Source organism: Saccopteryx leptura, chromosome 2, assembly GCF_036850995.1.
Source record: "Saccopteryx leptura isolate mSacLep1 chromosome 2, mSacLep1_pri_phased_curated, whole genome shotgun sequence".
In the NCBI taxonomy this organism is placed as follows: Eukaryota; Metazoa; Chordata; class Mammalia; order Chiroptera; family Emballonuridae; genus Saccopteryx; species Saccopteryx leptura.
In genome coordinates this window covers 117,931,029-117,957,726 of record NC_089504.1, presented here as the reverse complement: position 1 = coordinate 117,957,726, position 26,698 = coordinate 117,931,029, and the positions used below count along the sequence as shown (strand labels likewise).

The following is a 26,698-nucleotide window of genomic DNA, read 5'->3' as shown; positions in this document are numbered from 1 at the left end:
GGTCCCCAACATGCACACATTTCTCTGGAATACCATAGGGCACACCTGGAAATCTTCTAGGGCGCACCAGTGTGCCCTTGCGCATACTTTGAGAACCACTAACTTAATGTATTATAAACAGCTTAGTTGGTTAGAGTGTTGTCCCAACACGCCAAGGTTGCAGGTTCAATCCCTGATTGGGGCACATACAAAAATCAACCAATGAATGCAAATAAGTAGAACAAACTGATATTTCTCTTTATTCCTCTCTCCTCTCTTATATATATATATGTAAAAAAAAATATATATATATATATATATATATGAGACAATGTTTGTATACTTGAAATTTACTATAAGAATAGATCTCAAGTGTTCTGGTAAAAAAAGGTAATTATAGGAAATGATTAATATGTTAGTTTGTGATAATTTCACAACATATATACATATATCAAAACATCACCTGTACACATTAAATATGTACAATTTTTGTCATTAAAAAGTAAAAAAAAATTTTTTTACTGCAGTTAATGACTCAATTAACAACAGGACCAACATTTGTTCCCCAAAGTGCCTTAACAGGATCCTAGAAAATAAGGCAAGTGACTTAAATTTTGTCCCCAATTTTCTTTTCATGGAATCTGTAGAATATTTCTAGTTCTTAAACCCTAGTTTACTTAGAATCAGAGCTACAAACAGGACGACGACAATCAAGGTTCTCCCAGAAAAGCATAGGAAACAAATCCAACCAACACGGAGTATTCAGCAGTACATTCCCCTGCAAACACAGCATAACTCAGGAATTAGAAAACACATCCTCCTTTAACTGGTAAATAGTATCCATATCAAAAGCTATAAATAAAGAGGGGAGAGACAAAGAAGGAGCTGTCAATGAAATTAAGATGGAAAGATCAGGTTGTGAAAAGGCTTCATACACTAGGTTAATGAGTTTGAACTCAATTATACATTGTGGAGAGCCACATGATGACATCTGTGTTTTCAGAATAACGTGGCAGTGTGAAAAATTTGCGGGGAAGAGATTGGAGAAGGGAAGAAGAGGGAAAGAGGGAGGTGGAAGGGAGGGAGGGAAGGAGAGACAGACTGTGTAAGTGAGGATGAGGAGTTCTGAAATTATTAAGCCCACATACAAAGATAATTGGAAGAAGGGGAGATGATTTTAGTGAGAGAGGAAAGGAGAGAGACAGATAGAAACATCGATCTGTTCCTCTTTCTGCCCTGTCTGGGTATCAAACTGACAACCTCGGCACTTCCAGAGGATGCTCTAAATAACTGAGTTATCCAGCCAGGGCCTAAACAGTGTTTTCCAACTGCTGGTCCAAAAAAGAGTTAACCATCCTGATGTTGTATGAAGATTTATACAGAGTCTAAAATCATTGGTCTGCAGAGCGGTGGTTGAAAAACACGGTTAGAAGCAGAGACATTTCTGAGGTTGAATCAATTGAGCTTAATAACAACTCTATGTGGAAGAGAAGAGAGGAAGAGGAGAAAAAAGCAAGGAGGGGTAAATCTCAGGGTTTATGTTGATATAATAATAAACACTAGAAGTACTGAGGCACATGAGAGAGAAACCAAAATAAATACATTCCTTGAAAATAAAAATTGATTTTAAAATGTCTGCAAGACATCTAAGTGGTTATAAAAATAGAGAACTGAAGAAACCTGAATCTCAGCGCTGGATTTTAGAATCAATGATCAATATAAACTAAGCCAAAGTAAGGAAATACATGTGTTTGGGAGAATACAAGTGAAAAGGCCCAAGGTCTGATCCCTCAAGATAACATATACATACATACATACATACATACATACATTTATTGAAAGGCGGGGAGGCAGAAAGACTCCTGCATGCGCCCTGACTAGGATCCACCCAACATGCCCCCTAAAGGATGATGCTCTGCCCATCTGAGGCTGCTGTTCTGTTGCTCAGCAACCAAGCTACTTCACTGCCTGAGAAGCCATGGAGCTCTTCTCAGTGCCCAAAACCAACTTGCTCAAATGGAGCATGGCTGTGGGGGGAGGAGGACAGAAAAGAGAGAAAGAGGAGGGGAAGGGATGGAAAAGCAGATAGTTGCTTCTCCTGTGTGCCCTGACAGGGAATCAAACCCAGGACTTCCACACACCAGGCTGATGCTCTACCGCTGAGCTAACCAGCCAGAGCCAAAACAGACATTTAAACACTTTAATACTATCACAGCAGATAGGAAACAGACCTTCTACTAGAAAGCTATATGCTTATTTCAGAATACTGCTATTACTCAGCATTTGCCCAATTTATTTTAAATTGCATAAGAGCCAGTTTAAAAGCCAAAAGGAAAAATCAGTTCCAGGATTGTATGAACATGGCTTCTCATTATTTCAAATTCCAGCCAAAGCACGCATATAAACATCATTTTGAAAAAGAAATTAGAAAAAATTGAGGCCCAGAAAAGTGACTTAGCCAAGGTAACAAATTTTCTTAATCCTCAAGAATAAAAGTCAATTTTATTCACCAGAATTGTCTCAAATTTCTCAGTGTCCAGCAAATTTAATCTTCAAATAAAGATTAACAACACTAGCAAGTTAGCTTAGTCAGTTAGAGCATCACCCCAAAACACCAAGGTTGCAGGTTTGATCCCCAGTCAGGGTACCTGTGCGAAGCAACCAATGAACAAACAAGTGGAACAACAAATGAATGCTTCTATCTCCCTTTCTCTCTGTCTCTCTAAAAAACAATAAATCAAGTAAGTAAAAAAATAAAATAAAAATGTACTACCGCTGATAAATTTCAAAAGGAGGGGGAAGGGATTCAGCATATTAAATGGAATTACCTCTTATATAAAATGCTTTCTCAGAACCCTGTTCTAGTAAATCAGTCTTTAAAATTCCCACTTCCATATAATAAATGTAGTCTTCTCCTGGAAAAATAAAGGGGAGGCTCATAAGGCTGAAGAATATTTTCTTTCTTTCTTTTTTTAATTTGAGTGACAGGAGGGGTGACAGACAGCTTTCCACACGCGCCCCGACCAGGAACCACCCAGCAACCCACATCTGGGCCAATGCTCTCTCTGCCCATCTAGGGCCATGCTTGCAACTATTCTGCTCACAAAAATTAGGGGATCAGGGAATGTGCAGATACTCCAGTACTTTTAGCCTTTTGTGTAGTGCATTTTCACCAATGAAAAAAAGGTTGGTTTTGCATCTCATTTGCATAATCTAACTTTCTTTGACTTGTCATTTGCTCTTCTGATGTTCTTGTTTAATAAATAAAAACATAAACCTGACCAGGTGATGGGTGCAGTGGATAGAGTGTCAGATTGGGACACAGAGGACCCAGGTTTGAAACCTAGTGTGCCAGCCTGGGCGCAGGATCATCTGGTTTGAGTAAGGCTCACCAACTTGAGCGCAAGGTCACTGGCTTGAGCAAGGGGTCACTCAATCTGCTGTAGCCCCCGGTCAAAGCACATGAGAAAGCAATCAATGAACAACTAAGATGCCACAACAAAGAATTGATGCTTCTCATCTCTCCCTTCCTGTCTGTCTAATCTCTATCTGTCCCCCTCTGTTACACACACATGCACACATACAAATGCTTCTTTTTATCGCTTCATATTCATTTTGAAATATCCCCTAATTTTTGTGAGCATTATATTTTTAGTGCCTAAGGCAGAGGCTCCACAGAGCCATTCTGAGCATCTGGGACCAATGCACTCAAATCAATTGAGCCATGGCTGTGGGAGGAAAAAAGAAAGAGACAGAGTGAGGGGGGTAGGTGGCTTCTCCTGTGTGCCCTTACCAGGAATAGAACCCAGGACATCCACACGCCAGGTTGGTGTTCTATCACTAAGCCAACCAAGCAGGGCCAAAGGATATTTTCTAAAGCAATGCAAGTTTCAAATGTGACTCATTTTAAGACCCAATACAGATATTCTACCTGCTGAAACTTCTGCTTTGGTTCACTCAGCACTGTCATTTCTTTCATTTCTTAATAGTATTAGAAACCTTTTCTTTGCTATAAAGATATTTTATATGTGATTAACATTCAAATCAGTAGATTTGAGTAAAGCAGATTATCCTCCATTATGTGGATGGACTCCATCTGTTTACCTGACGGCTTCCATGCTGGGGGCTGGCCCTACCCAGGCACAAACTCCATAACCTTCTGTGTGTCTGGCAACCTTCAGGTACTTGACTCAGGAAAAGATTATACAAACAAACAGGAGTGAGCATAAAGCAAGTTTTATTCAGGTAGGCCAGGGCATGGGTGTCACTGTTAAAAAAGCGAAAAGTATGCATCAGAGTGGATGTGGGCCAACTAGAGAGTGAGTTGTGCCTGAAAACTTCAGCTAAAAAATTTTCAAAGGAATGAAGTGCGGACCCATACTACAATACTGATTACCTTTGAAAGCATGCTAAGTGAAAGAAGCTAGACACAAAAAGCCATATATAGTATATGATTGCCTTTATGTGAAATATCCAGAATATGCAAATCCTTAGACAGAAAGATAGTAAGTGGATGCCAGAGGTTGAGGTTTGACTATTAACAGGTAAGGGCTGCTTTTTGGGGCTGATGAAAATGTTCTGTTTAGATAGTGGTGATGGTTGCACAACTTTGTTAATATGTTAAAACCAGTGAATTGTAAAAAATTTTGGTATGTAAATTATTTCTCAAAAAAATTAATGAAATATTTCATATTCAGTAAAATTTTAGTATTTTATGTAGTGAAAATTAGAGTATCCAAAAAAGGTAAAGGGGAAATAATTATATGTACTACTTGATTATTTTCAGTAAATAACATTATACAAACTGAATTTTTAGTAATGAATACATGAATTCATAAACTTCTGAAGAAAAACATTTCAAGTTAAAAGATCACATTTGAAGTGTTGGTGGCCCAAGCAAAGGCATTTTGGCTCATATTTCAGTTTTAGCACTGCTCAAATTATCTTCCCAGAGTTTGATATGTTAACTTGGAATGACACTGTCCTCGCATACTCCACTTTTCTACTTACCTTCCAAAATTTAACTCAAATCCTACCTCTCTAAAAATCTTTCCCTAAACCAGTGGTCGGCAAACCGCAGCTCACAAGCCACATGCAGCTCTTTGGCCCTTGAATGTGGCTCTTCCACAAAATACCACATGCGGAGCATCAGCCTGGCATGCAGGAGTCCCAGGTTCGATTCCCGGCCAGGGCACACAGGAGAAGCGCCCATCTGCTTCTCCACCCCTCCTCCTCTCCTTCCTCTCTGTCTCTCCCTTTCCCTCCCACAGCCAAGGCTCCATTGGAGCAACATTGGCCCGGGCGCTGAGGATGGCTCTGTGGCCTCTGCCTCAGGTGCTAGAATGGTCCTGGTTGCAACAGAGCAACGTCCCAGAAGGGCAGAGCATCATCCCCTGGTGGGCATGCCAGGTGGATCCCAGTTGGGCGCATGTGGGAGTCTGTCTGACTGCCTCCCCATTTCCAACTTCAGAAAAATACAAAAAAAAAAAACCCCAAACAAACCACATGCGGGCGCTACCTCTCTAAGGAATGTACCTACCTATATAGTTTAAGTTTAAAAAATTTGGCTCTCAAAAGAAATTTCAATCATTGTACTGTTGATATTTGGCTCTGCTGACTAATGAGTTTGCTGACCACTGCCCTAAACCGATCTTGAGGGTTACCCCCACCCAGGCTGTCACATCTTCAGTGTTCTCACCACTGCCTTTGTTTTTTATATATATATGAGAAGGTACTGGCTTCATTATTTTTCTTTTATCCCCCACATTCTACCCGTCTTTGTGCACAAGCCAAGTCCATAGGAGGCCATTGTGCAAGGTGCACACTAAAATCATCTGGAGATCTTAAAACAAACCATAAAAAACCAAGTGGGGCCAGCAATTATTAAACAGATAATTCTGATACACAACCATGAAGTAATACTCAGATTAAAAACAAAATGTTCATAGGCTCTCCCCTTCTCAGAAGCACACCTATGCCTTTTCCAACCCCCAGGTGAGTTACCTTTACCTTTTCATCTTCTAAACTCCAAGGGCCCCTTCTTATGCCTCTGTAACTTGTTTCCTGAGCCCGTTTCTTCTATGACTCACTTATTCTACCTCTGTGACTCTCTAAGTAAACTTTCTCTTATAGTTTGAAAAATAAAAAATAAAAACAAAGTGTTCATAGAAAGTATCTCCTAGTTCCTACCATTCAATACATCAGCATCCCACACAATGACACTGGGAAAAGATTCTGATAAGAAATAGGCAACGTTTGGCCAAGTATTCACTGATCTCTAACCACAGTCAGCGGTGGAACTTGAATGGAGCTTGCAGCACTTGTGGTTTACCCCATATCTGACGGGCAACAATAAAGACAGGATGGACGCATTGCAGTAGCTAAAAAAATATATACACAAATGGGAATACCTCTTTTACATCTAAAGAAGCTTTAAACTTTTTTCTTCTTCTTCTTTTTCCAAGTGAGAGGAGTGGAGACAGAGAGACAGACTCCCACATGCACCCTGATTGGGATCCACCCTCACCCCGGCAACCCCCATCTGGGGCCCATGCTCTCAACCCAGCTATTTTTAACGCCCGAGGTGGAAGTTCATGGAGCCATCCTCAGTGCCCAGGAGGCCGATGTCCTCAAGAACCAGTGGAGAGAGAGAGAAGGAAACAAAGAGAAAGGGAAGGGGTAGAGGTGGAGAAGCAGATGGTCCCTTCTCTTGTGTGTCCTGACTAGGAATCAAACCGGGACATCCACATACCAGGCTGATGCTCTACCACTGATCAAACTGGCCAGAGCCAAAGCTTCAAACTTTATAGCTGTAAATCATTGTGCCTCCAATTGTAAAAAAAAAAAAGCCAAAGCAAGAATTACAATATGTGCAAGTATAGTGGGGGTTATACTGGAAAACACTTTTCCTTATTCTCTGCAAATGGTAAAGAGGAAATTAATACCTTCCCTGAGTGGAAAACACAAAATTCAACTTAATTTTAATTTATTTCTAGGCTTACTGAATGAAAAAAATTTGTTTAAAATGAACATTAAGAGCAGTATGGTCTGACACAGTGATACCTCAAATGCGTAAGAAACAGCAGGAAAGAGAGGAATAGCTGCTCTTTAGTGCCTCTCACCAGAAACCCAAACTTCCCCAAATCCAGACACCCAGGAGGGAAGATGAGGAATATACTACCAGACCAGGGACATATCAACTTAAGGCAAACTGTATTGCTAACAGGAACTCACTTGTGCAAAAAGCCTCCAATTAAACTACAATAAGGAGACTTCTGATTTACAAAAAAAAAACAAAAACCTAAATAAGCACTTAAGACTCTGCACATGAACATTTTTATCTCATGGGTCCAAATAATAAAGTATAAAAACACATGCACTGCCAGTTATTATGTAGGGGCAGATATGTTCTAGCACATTCTACCTACGGTACCCACAGTTTATAGAATCAAATTGCCTGGGGTCATATCACAGTTCCACCAACTACTTAACCTCTCTGTGCAGGTTTCCATATCTGTAATATAGACATAAACTGTATCCACATCATAGAATTGCTCTTAAAATTAATCAATGCATGTAACTAACATGCTTAGAACAGTGCCTAGTACATGGTAAGTGCTTAATAAGAAATGTCTATTGTTAACATAATAAAAACTGAATGACCAATCCCACTTCAAGAACAGCTGTCACACCACACTCTGGTAAATGATTTATAGACTAAGTATTAATTGAACAATTCAAAGCGCAACAATGCTTTGTTTGCCCAACAGTGCTTGATGCCAACTCCCCTAAGTTGTACTTAAACAGTAGTCATTCTTAATGAGACACTAATAATTATATACTATGCACCACACACACTGGACTTTTGGAATATGCTATGAATTAATATATATTCTCATTCATCCATCTCCCACCTCCCAGTTTTTATATATTTGCTATTCCTTTTGCCCCAAACTCACTCTTCCTCCTCTTCAAATTTAAAAACACTTCCTTAAACAGGTAGCTTTTTTCATCCTTAGACATCCTTAAATCTCATGCATGTCTTCTTTGATAACACACCTCACTGTAACTTGTTTCACAACTGTGTTTTCCACTAAGCATGGATGCCTACCTCATTCACCTGGCTTAGTGCTGAATACATATTACGCATTCAATAAATGTTCATTTAACTGAACTGAAATGAGTCTTACGAATGAGTAATAAAAAGGCAGACAAATCAGAGTTATGAAAGACAGAAATTTGGCCTTGGGCTCTTACTAGCTTAGTAAGCCTCTTTTGCTGCTGCACCATAGTAAGAAGGTATAGGGGACAGCGACCCCAATTCTCCTTAAGGGTCACTAAAACCACACTGACTTTACAGGAACAAAATTTTCCTTAGTATAACTATAAAGAAATCTTAGAAAGTCGCAAAGAAATAAAAAGTGCCCACAATCTCAAGACACAAATATAACGTTATATTTTTTTCTAGTAGTATTCTCTTGATGACAACGCCTTCAATTACTGGACTGTAAAGACTTTGAAAATAAAAACTGATTTGTCTAAAATAAACCAGACTTCCAACAGTGACATATTGTGAAGTTACTGAAAACTAAAGAAGCCCGAGCAGGCGGTGGCACAGTGGATAAAGCATCAGACTAAAATAAAGAGGACCCAGGTTTGAAACCCTGAGGTCACTGGCTTGAGCGCAGGCTCGTATGGCTTGAGCGTGGGCTCACCAGCTTGAGTGCTGGGTCGCTAGCTTGAATGTGGGGTCATAGATATGACCCCAGGGTCACTGGCTTGAGCAAGGGGTCACTCAGTCTGCTGTAGCCCTCCCCTCCACCCCCTGTCAAGGCACATATGAGAAAGCAACCAATGAACAACTGAGGTGCTGCAATGAAGAATTGATGCTTCTCATCGCTTCCTTCCTGTCTGTCTGTCCCTATCTGTCCCTCTCTCTGTCTCTGTCACAAGGAAAACAAACAAGAAAACCAAAGAAGTTAAGAAATCTGATGAGAAAATAGCCAACTTTTTAAAAAGGTAAAATATTTCAACATCAGATTCTGAAACTAATAACTAAAATACTTTATATTATAGCTGAATTCTAATTATTTAGAAACAGGTGAATTACAAGCCAAGTCAGAATTATAAAAATATCGATGCCTAAGAACCCTTAGGAGATTTTAGAAAAGCTTTATCAAAGATTTTACTAAATATACAATGTTCTGAATGATGTGGTGGAGCTCTGGAAAGAATGACTAATAAAGAATTCTTTCTGCTGATTCTCTGAGGGCTCTTAACCAGTTATCCAGTTCTTCCAACCACACATTAATGGCTTCTGCCACCAGATATGCTAGGGCCATGGTTCTTACTCTCTTAGACCACAGCAAGTCCCTGAGTTACAAACACCCAACTTAGGTACAACTTGCTCTTATGGACGGAGCACCACAAGACCTACTGGTAATCAGCTGCAGTTGGATATCAGTAAAAATGATGTCAGAGTTACTTGCTCCCATGCCCAACAACTAACCAATGAAGACCTCCTGGAACTAGAGCAGCAGATGATAGCATTTAGAGAAGAAAACAGGGACCTAGAAACTCTAGAACCAAAAAAGGTTTCAACAAAAAGAGTGAGCTGATGTTTTCTGTCTCATTGAGACTGGAATAGCAAAGTCAGAAGAGCAAGATCCTGACACAGAGAGGGTCACCAAAGTTTACCGTACAATTACCGAAGGCCTAAGATGCTACAGGGCCATTATGATGAGAAAAAGAAAAGCTCTGTACAAACCTCCCTTGATGTCTACTTCAAGAAACTGACTCCAGCAGCAGAATCAAACCCTGACTCTCTACCACCAGTCCCATCCTCTCCGGCAAGTCCATCATCTTCTGCATCATCCAAGATTGTTTAAGGTTGTATTTGAACATGTTTAAGTATTTATCTGCACAGAAAGGTAAAAATAAATACTATGTTAAGACAAACATCTAAGTGGCATTTAATAGGTAAATGAACTTGTTCCAACTTACATACAAATTCAACCTAGAACAAACTTATAGAACCTACCTTGTTCATAACCTGAGGACTGCTTATATGGCGATGGTGACCCTACAGCCTTTCTAACCCATAAATTAAAGATAATATTTAACATTAAAATAAAAATTCCACTTGGGAAGCATTCTTAAAAGTTGCTAAGATTTAGCTGAAGTTCAGTGACTCCCTATTATTTCATCCTTCACATATTACATTTGCAAAGAAAATTTCAACTGTATAAGAAAATACCAGTCTGATTCATTTTTCACACAAAAAAAACTAATTTTTATTTCTTGATTATCACATTACTACATATACTATGCCTTTCAAATCTTTTTTGTTTGTAAAATTATGTAACAGTAATCAGGCACCCACATCACAACTGATGACTGACTACAATTGTAACTTCCAAAGCCCCAGCTGGATGCTAACCTTATTTTCTCATTTCTGGAACCAAATGCATCCATAATTTACAATAACAGATTTAAATGTATGTTCAGAACATATACTATTTGAATCTATACTATAAATTCTTTTCTTAAACCTATTTACCCACAGGTAAAACAAATTACTAGGTATAAGAAAAAAAGCAAAGGTACTGACTTGCAAGTCGGGACTCCTTAGTGATCAGACTTCTTTGGCCTACAGACTCAGAGAAAAAAAAAAGGATGGTGTCCTTTACTGTGTAAAACTCTATGGTTGTAAATGGTAACAAGACTGAAAAAACTCAAGAATTCCACTAAGCAAACACATAACATTTTTTATGTCATTCAGCATGGGGGATATTCAGAAAGTGATGGATGATTTGACAAAACTCAATTTCTATTGTGAGTTGATCGATTTGAACTGAAGAAAGTGATTGACACATAGGAGCTCAAAAATAACATTTAACTGACTAATTTTTAATTTACTTTCAATTATGCCCAGATTTCATGATCAAAACATTAGGGAACATATTAAGCAAAAAGTATAATCATTACTAAAAGTAGTCCAGGGATTCTCAACCTAAAATCCAGGAAGATGGAAGGAATTCACAAATAAGCTTGTCAAGAACAAGAATCCCCAGAAGTCATATGCAAAACATATTTTTTATGTCCTAGGAAGGTCAGAAAACAATTGGGGCAATCAAAGGGGCTAAGAACCATAATGTTTCTAGACAAAATTTCACTATAAGTTTATCTGTTACCTAAGGATGTTTTAATTACAATTTTTAACAAGTCCATACTCATCATGTTAAGTTTTTCAAGTCTTTTTTTTTTTTAAAGGAAGGGGGGCGGATATTATAAGCCAAAGATTTTCAGGGCTTAAAAAAGGCTCAGTTTTCTGAATACTTTTCTTACTACAACCTACCTTATGGACTAAAATACATAATTAAATGAGTAAATTTTAAAGTGATAGAAAAAAGTGCTATCTATATATTTAAAATCAAAATTATTAAAGTAAAAACAACACAACTCAAGCCTCAATACAAAGTCAGATCATATTAGGTTTTTAAGAATTTGAAACTAAACTTCATTGAACAGAAAAATAAACTTTAGGAAAGACTAGTGAAATTCTAATCTCAGATTAGTTTGCTAGGTTTTTTACTCAAGTCAGTCAACTCCTCAGAGTAAATTAACTACTATTTCCTAAGGTTATACTGTTTTCATAATTAATTTTAAGACAATTAAAGGAAAGTCACTGTACATGCAACAGATAAAGCTGAAATAAATTTGTTTTTGACCAAGGCCACAAATACCTCATTTATTTGTTCCCAAAATAACTCTGGTTCTTCTTTATGACAGAGGGATTAGAGAGGACCTCTTATTTTAGCTACCCTTTAACCTATATGACTTGAAGCTTTAAAATTGCTCAGCCAAAGCTAGTACTAAACTATCTCTGGTCCAGAAGGGAAGAGAGAGAAAAGAAAGTTCTAAAACATCTATTGAACACAGAACTGCCAAGATTCAGTATTAATTCATACATATGCAAAATACCACTATATATAGGACTATTAATTCAATTTATATAGCAAAAATTTGGGGACAATCTAAGTTATCAATAAGCAATTTGTCTAACCACAAGGTTCCACAAAACGCCCTTTAAAAAATGACTCAGCTTGGCCCTGACCAGTTAGGTTAGCTCAATCGGTTAAGAGCATCATCTAGAAACGACAAGGTTGCAGGTTGGATCCCAGGTCAGGGCACACATGGGAACCAACCAGTAAGTGCACAACTGAGTGGAACAACAAATGAATGCTTCCCTTTCCCCTCCCCTCACTCTGCCTTCCTCTCTGTCTCTCTAAGAATCAATCAATAAATTAAAAAATTAAGCCCTGGTCCAATAGCTTGGTTGGTTGGAGTGTCATCCCGGAGTGCAGAGGTTGCCAGTTTGATTCCCCAGTTAGGGCACATACAGGAGCAGCTAGATGTTTCTGTCTCTCTCAAAAAAGATTCAGCTCAAATATATATTGGGGGGATCAAGGTATTTGCATGAGGAAGGGAATAAGCCTAACATACATGCATGCACTAAGTCTCTCCGGTCTTTCTGGAAAGATACACAATAGAAACTGATTATCTAGGGAGGAGAACTAGAATGCTGATGGTCAGTTGAGAGTCTTGAATTTTCCTCTATGTACCCTTTAACAGGGGTCCCCAAACTTTTTACACAGGGGGCCAGTTCACTGTCCCTCAGACAGTTGGAGGGCCGGACTATAAAAATAACTATGAACAAATCCCTATGCACACCGCACATATCTTATTTTAAAGTAAAAAAAACAAACTATGGGCCTGCTTTGGCTAATGAGATGGTCAATGTCCAGTTCCATATTTGTCACTGCTAGCCGTAACAAGTGATATGATGTGCTTCCAGAGCCGACGCGTGCATCCCGCGTCACTGGAAGTAGTATTGTACATGAGCGATGCCGCTCACTGACCACCAATGAAAGAGGTGCCCCTTCCGGAAGAGCAGTGGGCCGGATAAATGGCCTCAGGGGGCCGCATGCAGCCTGTAGGCTGTAGTTTGGGGACCCCTGCTTTAGAACCTTTCAAATGTTGTGGTCTATGTATTTCCTAGGCAATAAAATAATGACTTAAGCAGTAACAATATCAAATTATGATATAGAATAACTTTCCTAAAACTTTTTTCCAAAGAGACTGAGGCACATCCATTCATTCAATCAATATATCAGTGCCTATTAACATGTTCCAGGCATTAGAGCAGTACCCAAATCATTCAAGTCTTTGCCTTCATGGAGCTTTAGTAGGAATAGAGATAAAAAGTAAAGAACACAACCTGTAGTAGTGGAAAGTGCTAGACAGAAGAGAGGGGAATATGAGGATGAGGAGAAGCTAGAGAGAGGGGTAGAGGGAAACCGTGTTTTAGGGTTCTTAAACCTTCCAGAGGACATGACACCTAAGCCATGAACTGATTATGACAAGCAATGCAATAAACAGGAGAAAAGCCGTCCCTGTAACTGGAGAAAAAAAAAAAGGTTCAGTGCACAGGATATAGCAAAGTAACAGTGTGGCTGAAGTGGAACAACGCAAGAGACATGCAGGAGATAATCTCAGAGGTAGGCAGATCCCAGTAGCATGAAAGACCTTACAGGTAGGAGAAACAAGTCAGTATTTTAATCTAATTGTGATGAAGAACCTTTGTAAAGTCCTGGACAGGGGAGTGATATGGTCTATATTTTAAAAAGTCTCCTTTTAAGCAGTAGTTATTAAAATAGGCCAGGTAACAAATGATGGAATTGAACACTGGTTTGAGAGAGATGGAAGAAATGTGTCTGAATTCAGGATATATTTTGCAAGTAGAGCCTACAGAATTGACTACTGGATTGAAAACAGGAATCCAACTAGGTGAATAGTAATTCTTATTTTTTGTCTTTTTTATATACAGTCTGTCCGTAAAGTCATGGTGCACTTTTGACCAGTCACAGGAAAGCAACAAAAGACGATAGAAATGTGAAATCTGCACTAAATAAAAGGAAAACTCTCCCAGTTTCATACCTATTCAGTGCAGTTCGATGTGGGCTCACGCACAGACTTTTTAGGGCTCCTTAGGTAGCTATCCCGTATAGCCTCTACAGCCTCATCACTGACTGATGGCCTACCAGACGGGGTTTCTCCACCGAACTGCTGGTTTCCTTCAACTGCTTAACCCACTGAGTAATGTTATTCCTCTGTGGTGGCACTTTGTTATAGACACACCGATATTCACATTGCACTTTAGGCACGGATTCGTATTTAGCGAGCCACAGAACACAATGAACTCTCTGTACTGTCCACATCTCGACTGGCATGGCCGTGGGCTGCTCCGTTGTATACACAGTGTTACGTCATCATCTGCGCATGCGCACATGCTGCCACATCATCCTACAGAAACTGGGAGGGTTTTCCTTTTATTTGGTGCAGATTTCATATTTCTATCGTCTTTTGTTGCTTTCCTGTGACCGGTAAAAAGTGCACCATGACTTTACGGACAAACTGTATACACACATTTTATTGATTGATTTTTAGAGAGAGGAGAGACAGAGAAAGGAGGGGAGGAGTAGGAAGCATCAACTTGTAGCAGTTGCCTCTTCTATGTGCCTTGACCAGGCAAAGCCCAGGTTCCGAACCCAGGATCTCACATTCCGGATTTACATTTTATCCACTATACCACCACAGGTCAGTGAATAATAAGTCTTATATTTGTATAGGTACTTACTATAGGTCTCAAAGTACTTTTATATGCATTATTTTATTTCATAGTAACAAGAGACTAGGGAAGGTCAAACTGAGTCAAGATCCAAATTCTTCCTCTTGCCAGTTTTAATACCCTAAAAAAGTCATTTCAATGGGTTTCTATACTAAATGTATTGCCTACATCACAAGATTCCCACAAGTATCAAATGGTTAAAGAATTCTGCAAATAGCCTGACCTGTGGTGGCGCAGTGGGATAAAGCGTCAACCTAGGAAACTGAGGTCGCCGGTTCGAAACCTTGGGCTTGCCTGGTCAAGGCACATATGGGAGTTGATGCTTTCTGCTCCTCCCCCCTTCTCTCTCTCTCTCACTCCTCTCTCTCTAAAAATCAATAAATAAAATATTAGAAAGAATTCTGCAAATAGAACTGATGAGCATTTTGAATTACATGGCATATTATAGTTGTCCAATGAAAGATAGTATGTTCCTATCATTCAGGATGGTAGAGTTACCCTCACCCCCACCATCATTATATTCCACAAAGAAATTTGTACTGTGGTTGTCAGAGAAGAGGCAAACTTTTTTCTCCTTCTAATACTTAAAAAATAGACATCTATCCTGGCTAGATAGCTTGCTGGGTTAGAGCTTCATATGGAAGCGCAGAGGTTGCAGGTTCAATCCCCGGTCAGCGCACATATAAAGAACAGATTTATGTTCCTGTCTCTGTCTCTCTCTCCCTCCCTCTTCCTCTAAGTCAATTAAAAAAAACTTTTCAATAGACATTTTCACTGATTATGGAAAAATCTACATAATATAAGCATGGGCAGGTACGCACGCACACACATGCACACACAAACACTATCAGCATAATCCTTCCTAAGAACTGGAGAAAGCAGTTCTTTTAAACTATAAATGGCATTAAAGCAGAACCACCCAAGTTTTATAAGATAAAACCTAAAAACCTAAATCACAGAACCTTTCATTAAAGAAATGCTATCAACGAAATCCTGTAAAATTAAAATGAGGAGTTATCACTGTCTTGGTTTCAAAAGTAAAATGTAAATGTCTAATGTAAACTAAATTATTGTGTGCCAAATGACTTATGAGGACCTCAACTGATCACCTTAAATCATAATCACCTTAAATAAGGTTTCACAAAATTTATTTTTCCATCCAAGGCTTTCATATTACCGCAGAATATCTCCAGAATAAAGCAAAAATAGAAAATATATGTTGTCTTTAGTTCACTATATATTTTTGGAGAGTACTTTGAATGTCAAATTATGCTCTGTACTTAGCCGATAACCAGAACAACAGTAAATAATTTGAGGATATCTGGTATACAGCTCTATCTCCACCCCCTTCCCATTTTCAACTGGGGCCTCAAAAAACATGCCCATTGGAGCCATGTGACTGCGTTAAAACTAAAAGCACACAGTAAGGCCCTTACAATGCATCGAGCAACTGCACTTCCTTGGACAAGGTCTGAGACAAATCTATAATACAGTACAACAAACTTTGTACTATGAAGTTTCACATTATTACTTAGAATTTCTACCTCCTAACATGTCTTGTTTCTCTACATTAAGCAACTTTAGGTCAGAAACACCCCCCACCCATCTCAGATATATTTAATTTCAAATGCAGGAAGCACTACCCAATATCATCCTTCAACAGGTCTTTCATTTAGTAAGCATCTCCCCCAAACTTTGAAACAAACTAGAGTAAATAAATACACGTTGACCAAGTTACACCAAGCAAAGTGATGCTGCAATTTACTCAGTTTACCTTATATACAGGGTGGGGCAAATATAGGTTTACAGTTGTTCATATGGAAATACAATGATTAATAAATAATAATAAAAGAGTAAACTGTTTCACGTACTCACAAGTGTAAACCTACTTTTGCCCCACCTTGTACTGAACACAGAGAAACAAATTCAATTCATTTCCTTCATAATAACTGACCAAGAAATTCAAGGCTTTGCTATTGTGAGTTGCAAGTAAAATAACACATCTGAGAACTTGACGATATCCTGAAGAACTTACAAAACCAAGATTCCGAATGTTTCATAGTTCCATATGTACTTTTCCAAGTATATTAATAATAAGAAGCTGAAAAACGGTCTAATCACAATATCCAAACGCAAAAGATTTCACAAGGTCCCCCGTACCTACAAACCCCCAGTTCAGAGGAAATAAATTCAACTATTTTCCCTGAACCGAAACAGCTCCGAGTTTGCAAACCAGACTAAATCAGTTCATGGAGATAACGACGGAGAACTACCGAAAGCGACTGCGGAAGCTACGGTGTGCGGAGCCCCACGTCCCCGGACCCCGGATGCCAGGGGCGAGCATGTGCCCACGGCGGCGGGACGCGCGGCCCTCTCGGGGTGCAAGGCCTGGCCCGGCCTCGTCCGACCGGTTCATTCATTCTGAGGCTGGGGCTGCCGCAGCCCCGCGCTCCCGCCCGGGTCGAGAGGGGGATCCGGGACCGAGGGGCAGTGTCAGGCCACAACCCCCGCCCAGAGTCCGGGCCCCGCCGCGATTCCCGCGCGACCGCGGCCTCCGCCGGGGGTGGTCTAAAAGACCGCGGAGGCCTGAGCCCAGGACCACTACCTCACCCTCCACCAGGGCGCGGGCCAAGCCCTCCCCGCTCTCAGGGGGCCGCCTAGAAGCCCCGGGTCTCCGCCGCCGGGCGGCCCCAACGGCCGGAAGTCTCCCCGCGCCCCCTCCCCAGCGCCAGACTTCCCTCCCGGCCGCGGCCAGACCCTCTCCGCACTGCCTCCGACCTCCTAGCACGGAGAGAGGGAGCGAGGGGCCCCGCAGCCCGGCCCGCCGACGGGGCAAGAGCAGAACTGGGAGCCAGAGACCGGCCTGGGCGGTTACCTTGATAATCCTGCGGGGCAACCCGGCCATCTTGTCAGATCCCAAGTTCGGCCTCTGGTCTAGTCTCCGGCTCCGCTCGCCTCACGCACGAGTGGAAGTCCCAGGCTCCACTTCCGGGGGACGTTGCCGCGCCCGCCGCCGCCGCCGCCGCCGAGGCCCCTCGGGAAATGTAGTCCCTGCTCGGGCGCGGGCGCGGGCGGTCTTCCCCAGACCTGGCCTCCTCCCCCGCGCTCTCCGCCCCAGCCCCGGCCTGAAGGTGGCGGAAGTGACACAACGCGACGGGGCAGGGAATTGGGGAAGCCAGCGCGGGAAGGCGCGGAGCGCCGGCGCTTGTAACCGAGCCTGCCGCGCGACAGTGGGACTGGGCGGTCCGTTCCCGCCGGCCTCCTGTCCGAGGCCACGCCCACGCCACGGGCGACGTAACGGAGGCCCGGCCGCCTACGTAGCCCATTCATTCGTTCGTTCGTTTGTTCATTCAACATTCCTGTACTGCGCTCCGCCAGGGTTGGCGGGCGTTGCAGGGATTGTCTGTGGTCAAGTTGAAACCCCGGCTCCTTTCTCACTGAGAGAGAGAACGAAATTTGATAGCAAAACTAACTGGGTCTCGCAAGTTACCGAGGAAAACCCTAGCCAGAGAGTTTTGATGTTTAAAGTCTGCATAAACTGGGCCTTTTTAACTAGGGAAGGCTAAAACACAAGGGTTTGGGGAAAGGTGGAGTAGGGAAGAAGAATCGTTTCTGAACGCCTGCCTGGACCTAATGGTTGAGGCGAAGAATCGTTTCTGAACGCCTGCCTGGACCTAATGGTTGAGGCGCAGAGAAGCTAGCTAGAGGAAAGACCAGGGAGAGGATTAGAGCCCAGATTAGTAATCTCTCCAAGGGATTACTCTATGTGGTCTTTCTTTTTTAGAGAGACTACCCATAGCTTGAGGGGCGTGGAGGGGACTAAAGGAGGATTAGAGTGAGGGAGCCCAAAATGGGGTTGTTGGGGAAGCATTTCGTGACATCCTGATGATTCATTGCTCTGTGGTGGGCTTTTTGCAGATTTTATTTTACTTCATCTCCACCTCGCAGATGAGGCTCAGAGAGATTAACTAACATTTTCCAAAGTTATGCAGAAGAAAGTGGAGCTGTTTTAACCCCAGGCAGAACTGCCAAACCATGGACCTCTCAACTGCTTAACTACAGTGTTTCCTAGCACAGTAGTACAGAATAGACTGAATGAATGAAGATGCGCCAGGTGTTATGTTATAGGATAAGAATTCGAATACGCTGACGCTGTCTTCCAGGAACTTATAGAGTCCAGTGGAGAAGAGAGACAAATAATTAATTATAACCCAATGTTTTAAGGGCTATAATATGTATTCCAAGGTGCTATTTGAGCACAGGGAGGCATTAATTGCTTGAGAAGTCAGAAAAGGCTTCCCAAAGGAGAAGTGGAGTCCTAAAGGATGAGGTTAAGAGTCTAACTGCCTGGTAGGGAAGACCATGCCAGTCATAGGAAATAGCTTGTGAAATAGCATTGAGCTATAAGAAAAAAATAAAAGTGCATTAAAGAAATGAGGAATACGAATGCAAGAAACCTACTAAGAATAACAGAAAACATTTTGTGCTAGGCACAGTGCTAAATGATTACATGTATTATCTCAATTATAAAGTGTATAAGGTAGGCTTTCTTATCAACAGTATTTTCTAGATGAGAGACCAAATCTCAGAGGTAATAATATCAGATAACCAAAAGTCTGAACTGTGTGGTTCTGTAATTAGGAGAATCTGGGAAAGTAAATGACATTGGACAAGGATACTTTCAGAACATTTAGAGAGGACCCAGGAGAACTCACCCTGATAGGAAGAAAGGCAGAGTGAATATTGAGTTAGAAGTGTATTATTGCTTAACAAACAAGCTCACTTAGTGCTTAAAATGACAACAGTCATTTATTTAGTTCTAGGATCTGCATTTTGGGCAGGACTTGGCAGAGAAGGCACATCTTTGTTTCAGTCTGGGAAGTCAAGCTGGGGGCAGACCCACTTCCAACATAGTTCATGTATCTGGCAAGTTGGTGCTGGCTGTTAGCTCCTTTCCCGTGGGCCTCTCCCTAGGACAGCTTAGGCTTCCTCATTGCAGGGTGGCTGGGTTCCAAGAGTTGGTGTCCTAGCTAGCAAAACCAGATGCAGAAGCTGAATCATCTTTTTTGGCCTAGCCTTGAAGTCACGTAGCAACCCTCACACCATAGCCTACTGGTCAACAAAGTTACAAAAGTTCACCCAGTTACAAAGGTTAGGGGCCTGGACTCTACCTCTTGAAAGTGGAATGGCAAGATTCTAAAAACTAGCAGAGTATGTGTGATAGGAGATTTTGGTTGTGGTCAACTTTGGAAAACATAAACTGTTTCACAGGTATATTTGTCAGAGTAAGCTTATAACACACCTACTAGAGAATCATCTGCCTGTGATTTTAAGTGCTGGTTAAAATAAGTGTTCCTGGAGCCCTTTTCCCAGAAATCCTAATTCTTAAGATGGGTGATGAGGCCTGGGTATCTGCATTTAAACACCATGGATAATTTTGATGAATCCTAAAATTTGAGAATGAAAATTTTTGAGTAAACAAGAACAAACTACATAAACAAAAAATATTGTCACGTGCCTTCTTTCAGCTCTTCTCCAACAGAATGGATAGTGAGTATCATGCAGGTTAAGAGTGAGGTGTTTGCCTGACCAGGTGATAGCGCATTGGATAGAGCATGGACCTGAAACTCTGAGGACCCAGGTTCAAAACCCAGAGGATGCAGGCTTGAGCACGGGCTCACCAGCTTTAACGTGAGGTCACCACCTTGGGTGTGGGTTCATGGACATGACCCCATGGTTGCTGGCTTGAGTCCAAAGGTCGCTGGATTGAAGCCCAAAGTCACGGGCTTGAGCAAGGGGTCACAGACTCACCTGGAACCCCCCCTCTCCCAGGTCAAGGCACATATGAGAATGCAATCAATGAATACTTAAGGTGCTGCAACTAGGAGTTGATGTTTCTCATCTCTCTCCTTTCCTGTCTTTCCCTGTCTGGCACTCTCACGCTCTCTCTCTTTCTCTCTCTGTCTCTTTCTCTCTCTCTAAAAAAAAAAAAAGAGTGAGGTGTTTGGAGCCCAGGTCCAGATTTGAAAAGTAGCTTGTTCTTCATCTTCTTCCTCTATAAAATGTACTTACTTTATTGTGATTGTTGTGACATTTCAATTATCTATACAAAAGATGACATAGCAAAGGCTATTATTTTGTAATCTTAATAGAACCAAATATAGTTACCTTAGGAAACCAGATTTTTAAAACTTGACAGTATAACCTTGTTTGGCAGAGACTGGTTTGATGGAGTGACACTCTGTTAGAGTATTAACACTCTTTATAGATAGATAGATACATAGATATAGATATATAGATATAGATATATAAAGAGTGTTATATATATAGATATATATATAGAGAGAGATATAGATATACAGAGAGAGAGATTGAGGGAGGGAGGGAGAGAGGGAGAGAGAGAGAAAGAGAGAGAGAGAGAGAGAGAGGTATTCATGGCTCTTTTAGTTGTTTTTCCCACTCTTTTCCTCCTTAAGAACAGCTCATATTACACTCATCAGGAAAATAAAATCTGAACTTCTGATTCATGAAAGTTTTGCAGAACAGGATAAATTCCAGATGGACAGGTTGCCACAGGGCTAAGATGAGGTTTATTCTCAATTTAGAAAGCTGGTTTAGAATCCTACCTACTATATCCATAAAATATGAATAAAAAAAGGATATTGACAAAACTAGTTGAATCGATTTCTGCAGGGGAAAGGTGCTGGGCAGCTGGAGAACAGAGGGAAAAGGAAGATTCTCTCTATATTCTTGTACCTTTTGGACTTTAAACCATTAGGTTACCTATACAAAGCATAAAATAAGAGTCCAGCCGGGCCAGGCAGTGGCGCAGTGGATAGAGCATCGGACTGGAATGCCAAGGACCCAGGTTCGAGACCCTGAGCTCACCAGCTTGAGCGCTGGCTCATCTGCTTTGAGCAAAAGCTCACCAGCTTGGACTCAAGGTCGCTCGCTCGAGCAAGGGGTTACTCGGTCTGCTGAAGGCCCGCAGTCAAGGCACATATGAGAAAGCAATCAATGAACAACTAAGGTGTCACAATGTGCAATGAGAAACTAATGATTGATGCTTCTCATTTCTCCATTCCTGTCTGTCTGTCCCTGTCTATCCCTCTCTCTGACTCTATCTGTCTCTGGAAAAAAAAAAAAAAGAGTCCAACTCATGAATTTTAACAGTCTAAGAGATATTCAAAGATCTCTCAACACCAATCAAGATTGATATTATACACTCATAACTTATAAAAAAAGATTCTAGTCCATCGTATTGAATATATAATAGTTACTTATAGCCTCACTAAGCTGAACAGTGCTATGCAAAACTCTTAGCTAATTCATCTTCTTGAGCTCTTTGTCAGGCCTTGCTCTCAACCATTTTATTGTTTTTTGGGTTTTTTCCCAGTCCTTGTTCCTTCCCGGACTCAAACTACAAATGCGTTTGAAATATGATATAGAGAAAGCAGTAGCAAGAATGCTTTGTTGCAGAATTAGAGGAATCTTGCTCTATGCAAATCTTTTACTTTTTATTTTACTGCCTCCTGTAAATTTCCTACCCCTTAATATTTCAGGTTTCCTAATTTTCCCTATAATAGCAGATGCATAACACTGTATGTATTGTAATATCTTGAAACATTTATACCTGAGCTCTTCAGAGTCATGGATTTCTCCCATCTTGGCCACTAGGGCCTGTGACATGAGAGGTCACAAAAAATATTTGTCAAGGGAATGAATCAATGACTGCAGGCTGAAAATAAATACCTGTTTGAGAATGGCTGATGTAGCTTCATGATTTATAAGTAGATGTTTACAGAAAGCGTAGGATGTTTATGTTCATCTCTGAACTTTTCAACTTGATTTTCTGTATGGCAACAGAGCTTTTCTCACAAGCCGACTAATGCTTTTCAGAGACAACAGAGTAGATCAGTTTGGAAATCAGTAACCTTTAACAGAGGCCCTGTTTCAAATCATAAGCTATAATAGCTATCAGGCAGAAGTGTTTGCTTGCAACTAGTCTTATTGTTTCTTGCAACATAGCAAAATTGTTTTGTGGGCGATCAAGACAGAACTATCTGTGAGATGAAGGTTCATGAACACTCTCAAGGAGGAAGTGGGTGTGGAGGAAGAAAAGATTGCATACTGATTTTTTTAAAAAAGGAACACCTGCCACCTCATATTTGTGACTTCATTGAAAATAGCTGAGCACTCACACACTGTTAACCCACACAACACCAGCCTGTAAGAAGGATCTGAGTAGGTAGGTACATCCATGCTCATAGGAGCACGATCTTGAGGTTGAAAGCCTCAGGAAAGATGAGACGCAGGAGAGTCAGAGTAATGAGGCTCACCTTAGTGTAGTGATTTACACTTTTTCTTTTTTACACATAAAAGATATATTAGTTCTAATACTATCCATTATTTTTCCTATCACCAATACTTAAAAAAATTCTGTTATACAATCAAAATAGGCTGACATTGATAGCTATTATATATAAAAATAGTGCACTATTTTCTTCTGCAGACTAACTTGCATTCTAAGAGCTGGTAAACACTTGCTTTATGCTTTGCAAAGCATTTTTGAATGTTTTCTCATCCATGGAGCCTTTAAGTCCACTCACCCTGGAGGCATTCTGTAGGGCCCATCATTGATTCTGTGATGTTCCTATAAAGGCAAATGGTGGGGGGTGTTCCTTTCTCTGGGTCAGTTCCCAGTGGAAACAGGATTCCAGAGATGGTGACTCAAGACATTTGGCCAGAAGCCTGGCAGAAACAGGAATTCTGAAAGCAAAGCTCTTTTCCCTGCCTCTGTGTGCCATCCCTTCAGGTTCTTCTCAAGAGAATTGTTTGCATTCCGTGTCCTTGGGTTGCAGTTGCGGCATAATGCCACCTGTGACTCAGTCTGCCCAGCCTTCCTTCCTTCCTTCCTTCCTTCCCCCACTCCTTCCCACCTGCGGTGCCCCACCCAAGTTTCTTTCCAGGACACTCCCATCACCTTTCTTCCAACACCATCACCTGCCTCTCTTTCTAATAGGCTTCTCAGTTGTGTCACTTGCTTTCTGCAGAAAACTGCCCACCTGGCTCCAGTATGATTAAAAAATGTTTTTGAAAACTTTGTTTTGCTTCTGAGTACAATAATTTGGGATCCAATACACTCTTGAGCAGAGGCTTTCAAACTTTGGAATGCTAATCACCTCAGAGGCTGGTTAAACATCCAGCTGCAGGGCCCCACCCGAGCTCCTGAGTGCCAGTCACAGGCACCATGTATCTGGGAGCTTTAGCTCCCCAGGGATCAACAGAGTCGCTGAAGCTTGAGAGTCACTGTCCCACACTGATATGCTCAAAAAAAACAAAACAGCCGCCATAACCTTGACTTATACTTTCTTGTTCCTGTTTTTTACATCCCTTTGATTCTTATTTACTCCTGCCTATTCTAATTCTCTTGCTCCAAGTGTTAGATATTCTAGATTGTTGGGGCTTAAATTGGCCCAAGTGTTCAGTATTCCAGGTTTTAAGGAAGCCAATGTTGAACTCAAAAAGAGTTTGGAGCCTGACCAGGTGGTGGCACAGTGGGCAGAGCATCGACCTGGGATGCTGAGGACCCAGATTTGAAACCCTGAGGTGGCCAGCTTGAGCACAGGGTCACTGGCTGGAGCATGGGATCATAAACATGACCCCGTGGCCACTGGCTTGAGCCTAAAGGTTGCTGGCTTGAAGCCCAAGGCTTGAGCAAGGGGTCACTGACTCAGCTGGAGCCTGTCCCCCCCTCAAGGCATGTATGAGAAGTAATCAATGAACAACGAAAGTGCTACAAATACAAGTTGATGCTTCTAATCTCTCTCTTTCTTCCTGTCACTGTCCCTGTCTGTCTGCCTGCCTGCCTGTCTCTCTCTCTCTCTCTCTCTCTCTCTTGCGCGTGTGTGTGCGCACGCTTGCCAAAAAAAGAAAAGAAAAGAAAAGAAAAAAGAGTTTGGAGATTTTGCCTAGAAATAAATCATGAAGATTTAGAAAAGGGTCTTAGTTTCCAAACAAAACCCAGAAGTGTTCCAAAGAAGAAATAAACGAGTTCTTACAGTAAAAGGTACATTCTTGACAATTATCAGTTCTGCATTCTTATCCCCAGGATTGGTTCAGGACGGTTATCAGTCAGCTGTCAGGCAGTCTGGATGATAGGTGCCAGGTGGCCCAGAGGATGGATATGGTCTGACCATATCCTGTGGTCTGAATAATAGATGTCAGGACGGTTATCAGTCAGCTGTCAGGCAGTCTGGATGATAGGTGCCAGGTGGCCCAGAGGATGGATATGGTCTGACCATATCCTGTGGTCCGAGTAATAGATGTCAGGTGGTATGAATACATGAGTCCTTCAGGGGAGTAATCAGAGGGTTATTTGGAGGTATGGTGTATGTCCAGATGTATATATCCAGGCACTGACACCGGACAAGAAAATTCAAAAAGTTTAATGTCCCAGGCTAGTTAGACCAAGAACAGACCATTTCCTCATGCCTCAACCATCATAATGTTAACAATTGTAGCAGCTTAGTTAAAGTGACCCCATTTTATATATTCCCTATCTTCACTTTTTCCTCACCAATAAATAGCACTCCCTTCCCCTCCTGAAATTATAAACAATGGAAAGAAATGGAGATAAAATATTGCCTTCATGACCAATAAAGCTGATTGGAGAATACAGCCCTAAGTGAGCAGTAACTTGGGTTTACTAATTATACCCTCACAAGCTCCCAATTTCAGGCATAGCCACCCAGTCACTTAGAGGAAAAGGGACAGAAAGAATGAAAGGAGGAAGAGAGATAAGGATGAGCAGACCCAGCTCATTATCGTAAATTCACTAGTCAGAAAACTTACTCCTCATACCCTCTAATCACAAAAGCACTTGACATTTTCTTAACCTACTGCTTACTTTTCATCTCAAAGCCAACCTCAAATCACAGCCTGGACAATCTCATTGCTCCGAATATCCTGTGATCATCATACCTACACTCTAACATAATTTTCACATCTTGTTGTCTTTTCACTCACATCATGTTTCCTTTTCACCTGCAGTTCCCTACTCCATCTGCCTGCTGGTCTTTCCATCCTCCACAAAGGGCATCTTGCACATTATGTTCTAACAAATGTTCGCTGTATTAACACATCTGTTTACCAGACACCCTTCTAAGGCAGAAAGCACAATATTCTTTGTGCTGTGTGTCCAGCAGTAACATCATGCCTGGCACATGTTCTGTCCCTCCTGCCTCCTTCATTCTCTACCTTGTATGAAATAGACCCTCTCTAGGAACTAAGTTTTAAATTTGGGCAAGATAGAATCTCTGATCTTGAACTTACTTTCTAACAGGGAAAACAGACATTTATATTAATCTATTTGATGTGATAAGTTCTGCGACTGTAACATTTAGATGCAGTGAAGAGTATATATAAGATACAAGGGAGGCTTCATCCATTCAATTATTCAATAAACATTTAGTGAGTGCCAAGTGCCAGGCATTGTGTGAGAATCTGCAGGTAAAATGGTGAGCCAAATCAGACATGGAATTCCCCTCACAGAGAACAGATGCAGACACATATGGGTAAAATTATTATAAATATGAAATTTTATTCAGGATTCTTGGTTGCAGGCACAGAAACTGACTCAGACTAACTTAAACAGAAAAGGAATTCAATGGAAGAACACAGACTCAGAACACAGGAGGCATATCTGGAGCTGGGTGAGGAAGAGAGCCAGGGGGAATCACCAGCTTTTGGTTCAACACTTTTCCCTGGTCCTCCTCCAGGTATGCTGTTCCTGAGTTCTGAGCCTCTCTGGTTACGATTCCCATTTCTAACTAAGGTGGGCTCATGGCAATGGGAGTCTGAGATCTAATCTTAACTTACACTGATTTTCAAACATTTCATAAGTCTCAACCTGCTCCTCATTCCTTCTTCCTAAATACTTGGTGCCACCGATTATTTGAGCCTTGGTGGGATCTGAGCTTAACTATCCTGTGTTCTGCTATGTCAGGTGCCACGCCTACCTCTGCTGGC

The 26,698-nt window shown here is 41.3% G+C and overlaps 1 protein-coding gene across 1 annotated transcript in view; it reads right to left on the bottom strand.

The window, feature by feature from the left end:
- UBE2N (ubiquitin conjugating enzyme E2 N) overlaps positions 1–17,879 on the bottom strand; it is a 46,415-nt gene extending 28,536 nt beyond the window's left edge. The window contains exon 1 of the mRNA XM_066368642.1: positions 17,544–17,879. Coding sequence (XP_066224739.1) covers positions 17,544–17,573 — 30 coding nt within the window. The 5' untranslated portion in view covers positions 17,574–17,879. The remainder of the gene's footprint in view (positions 1–17,543) is intronic.
- Between the last annotated feature and the right edge of the window lie 8,819 nt (positions 17,880–26,698).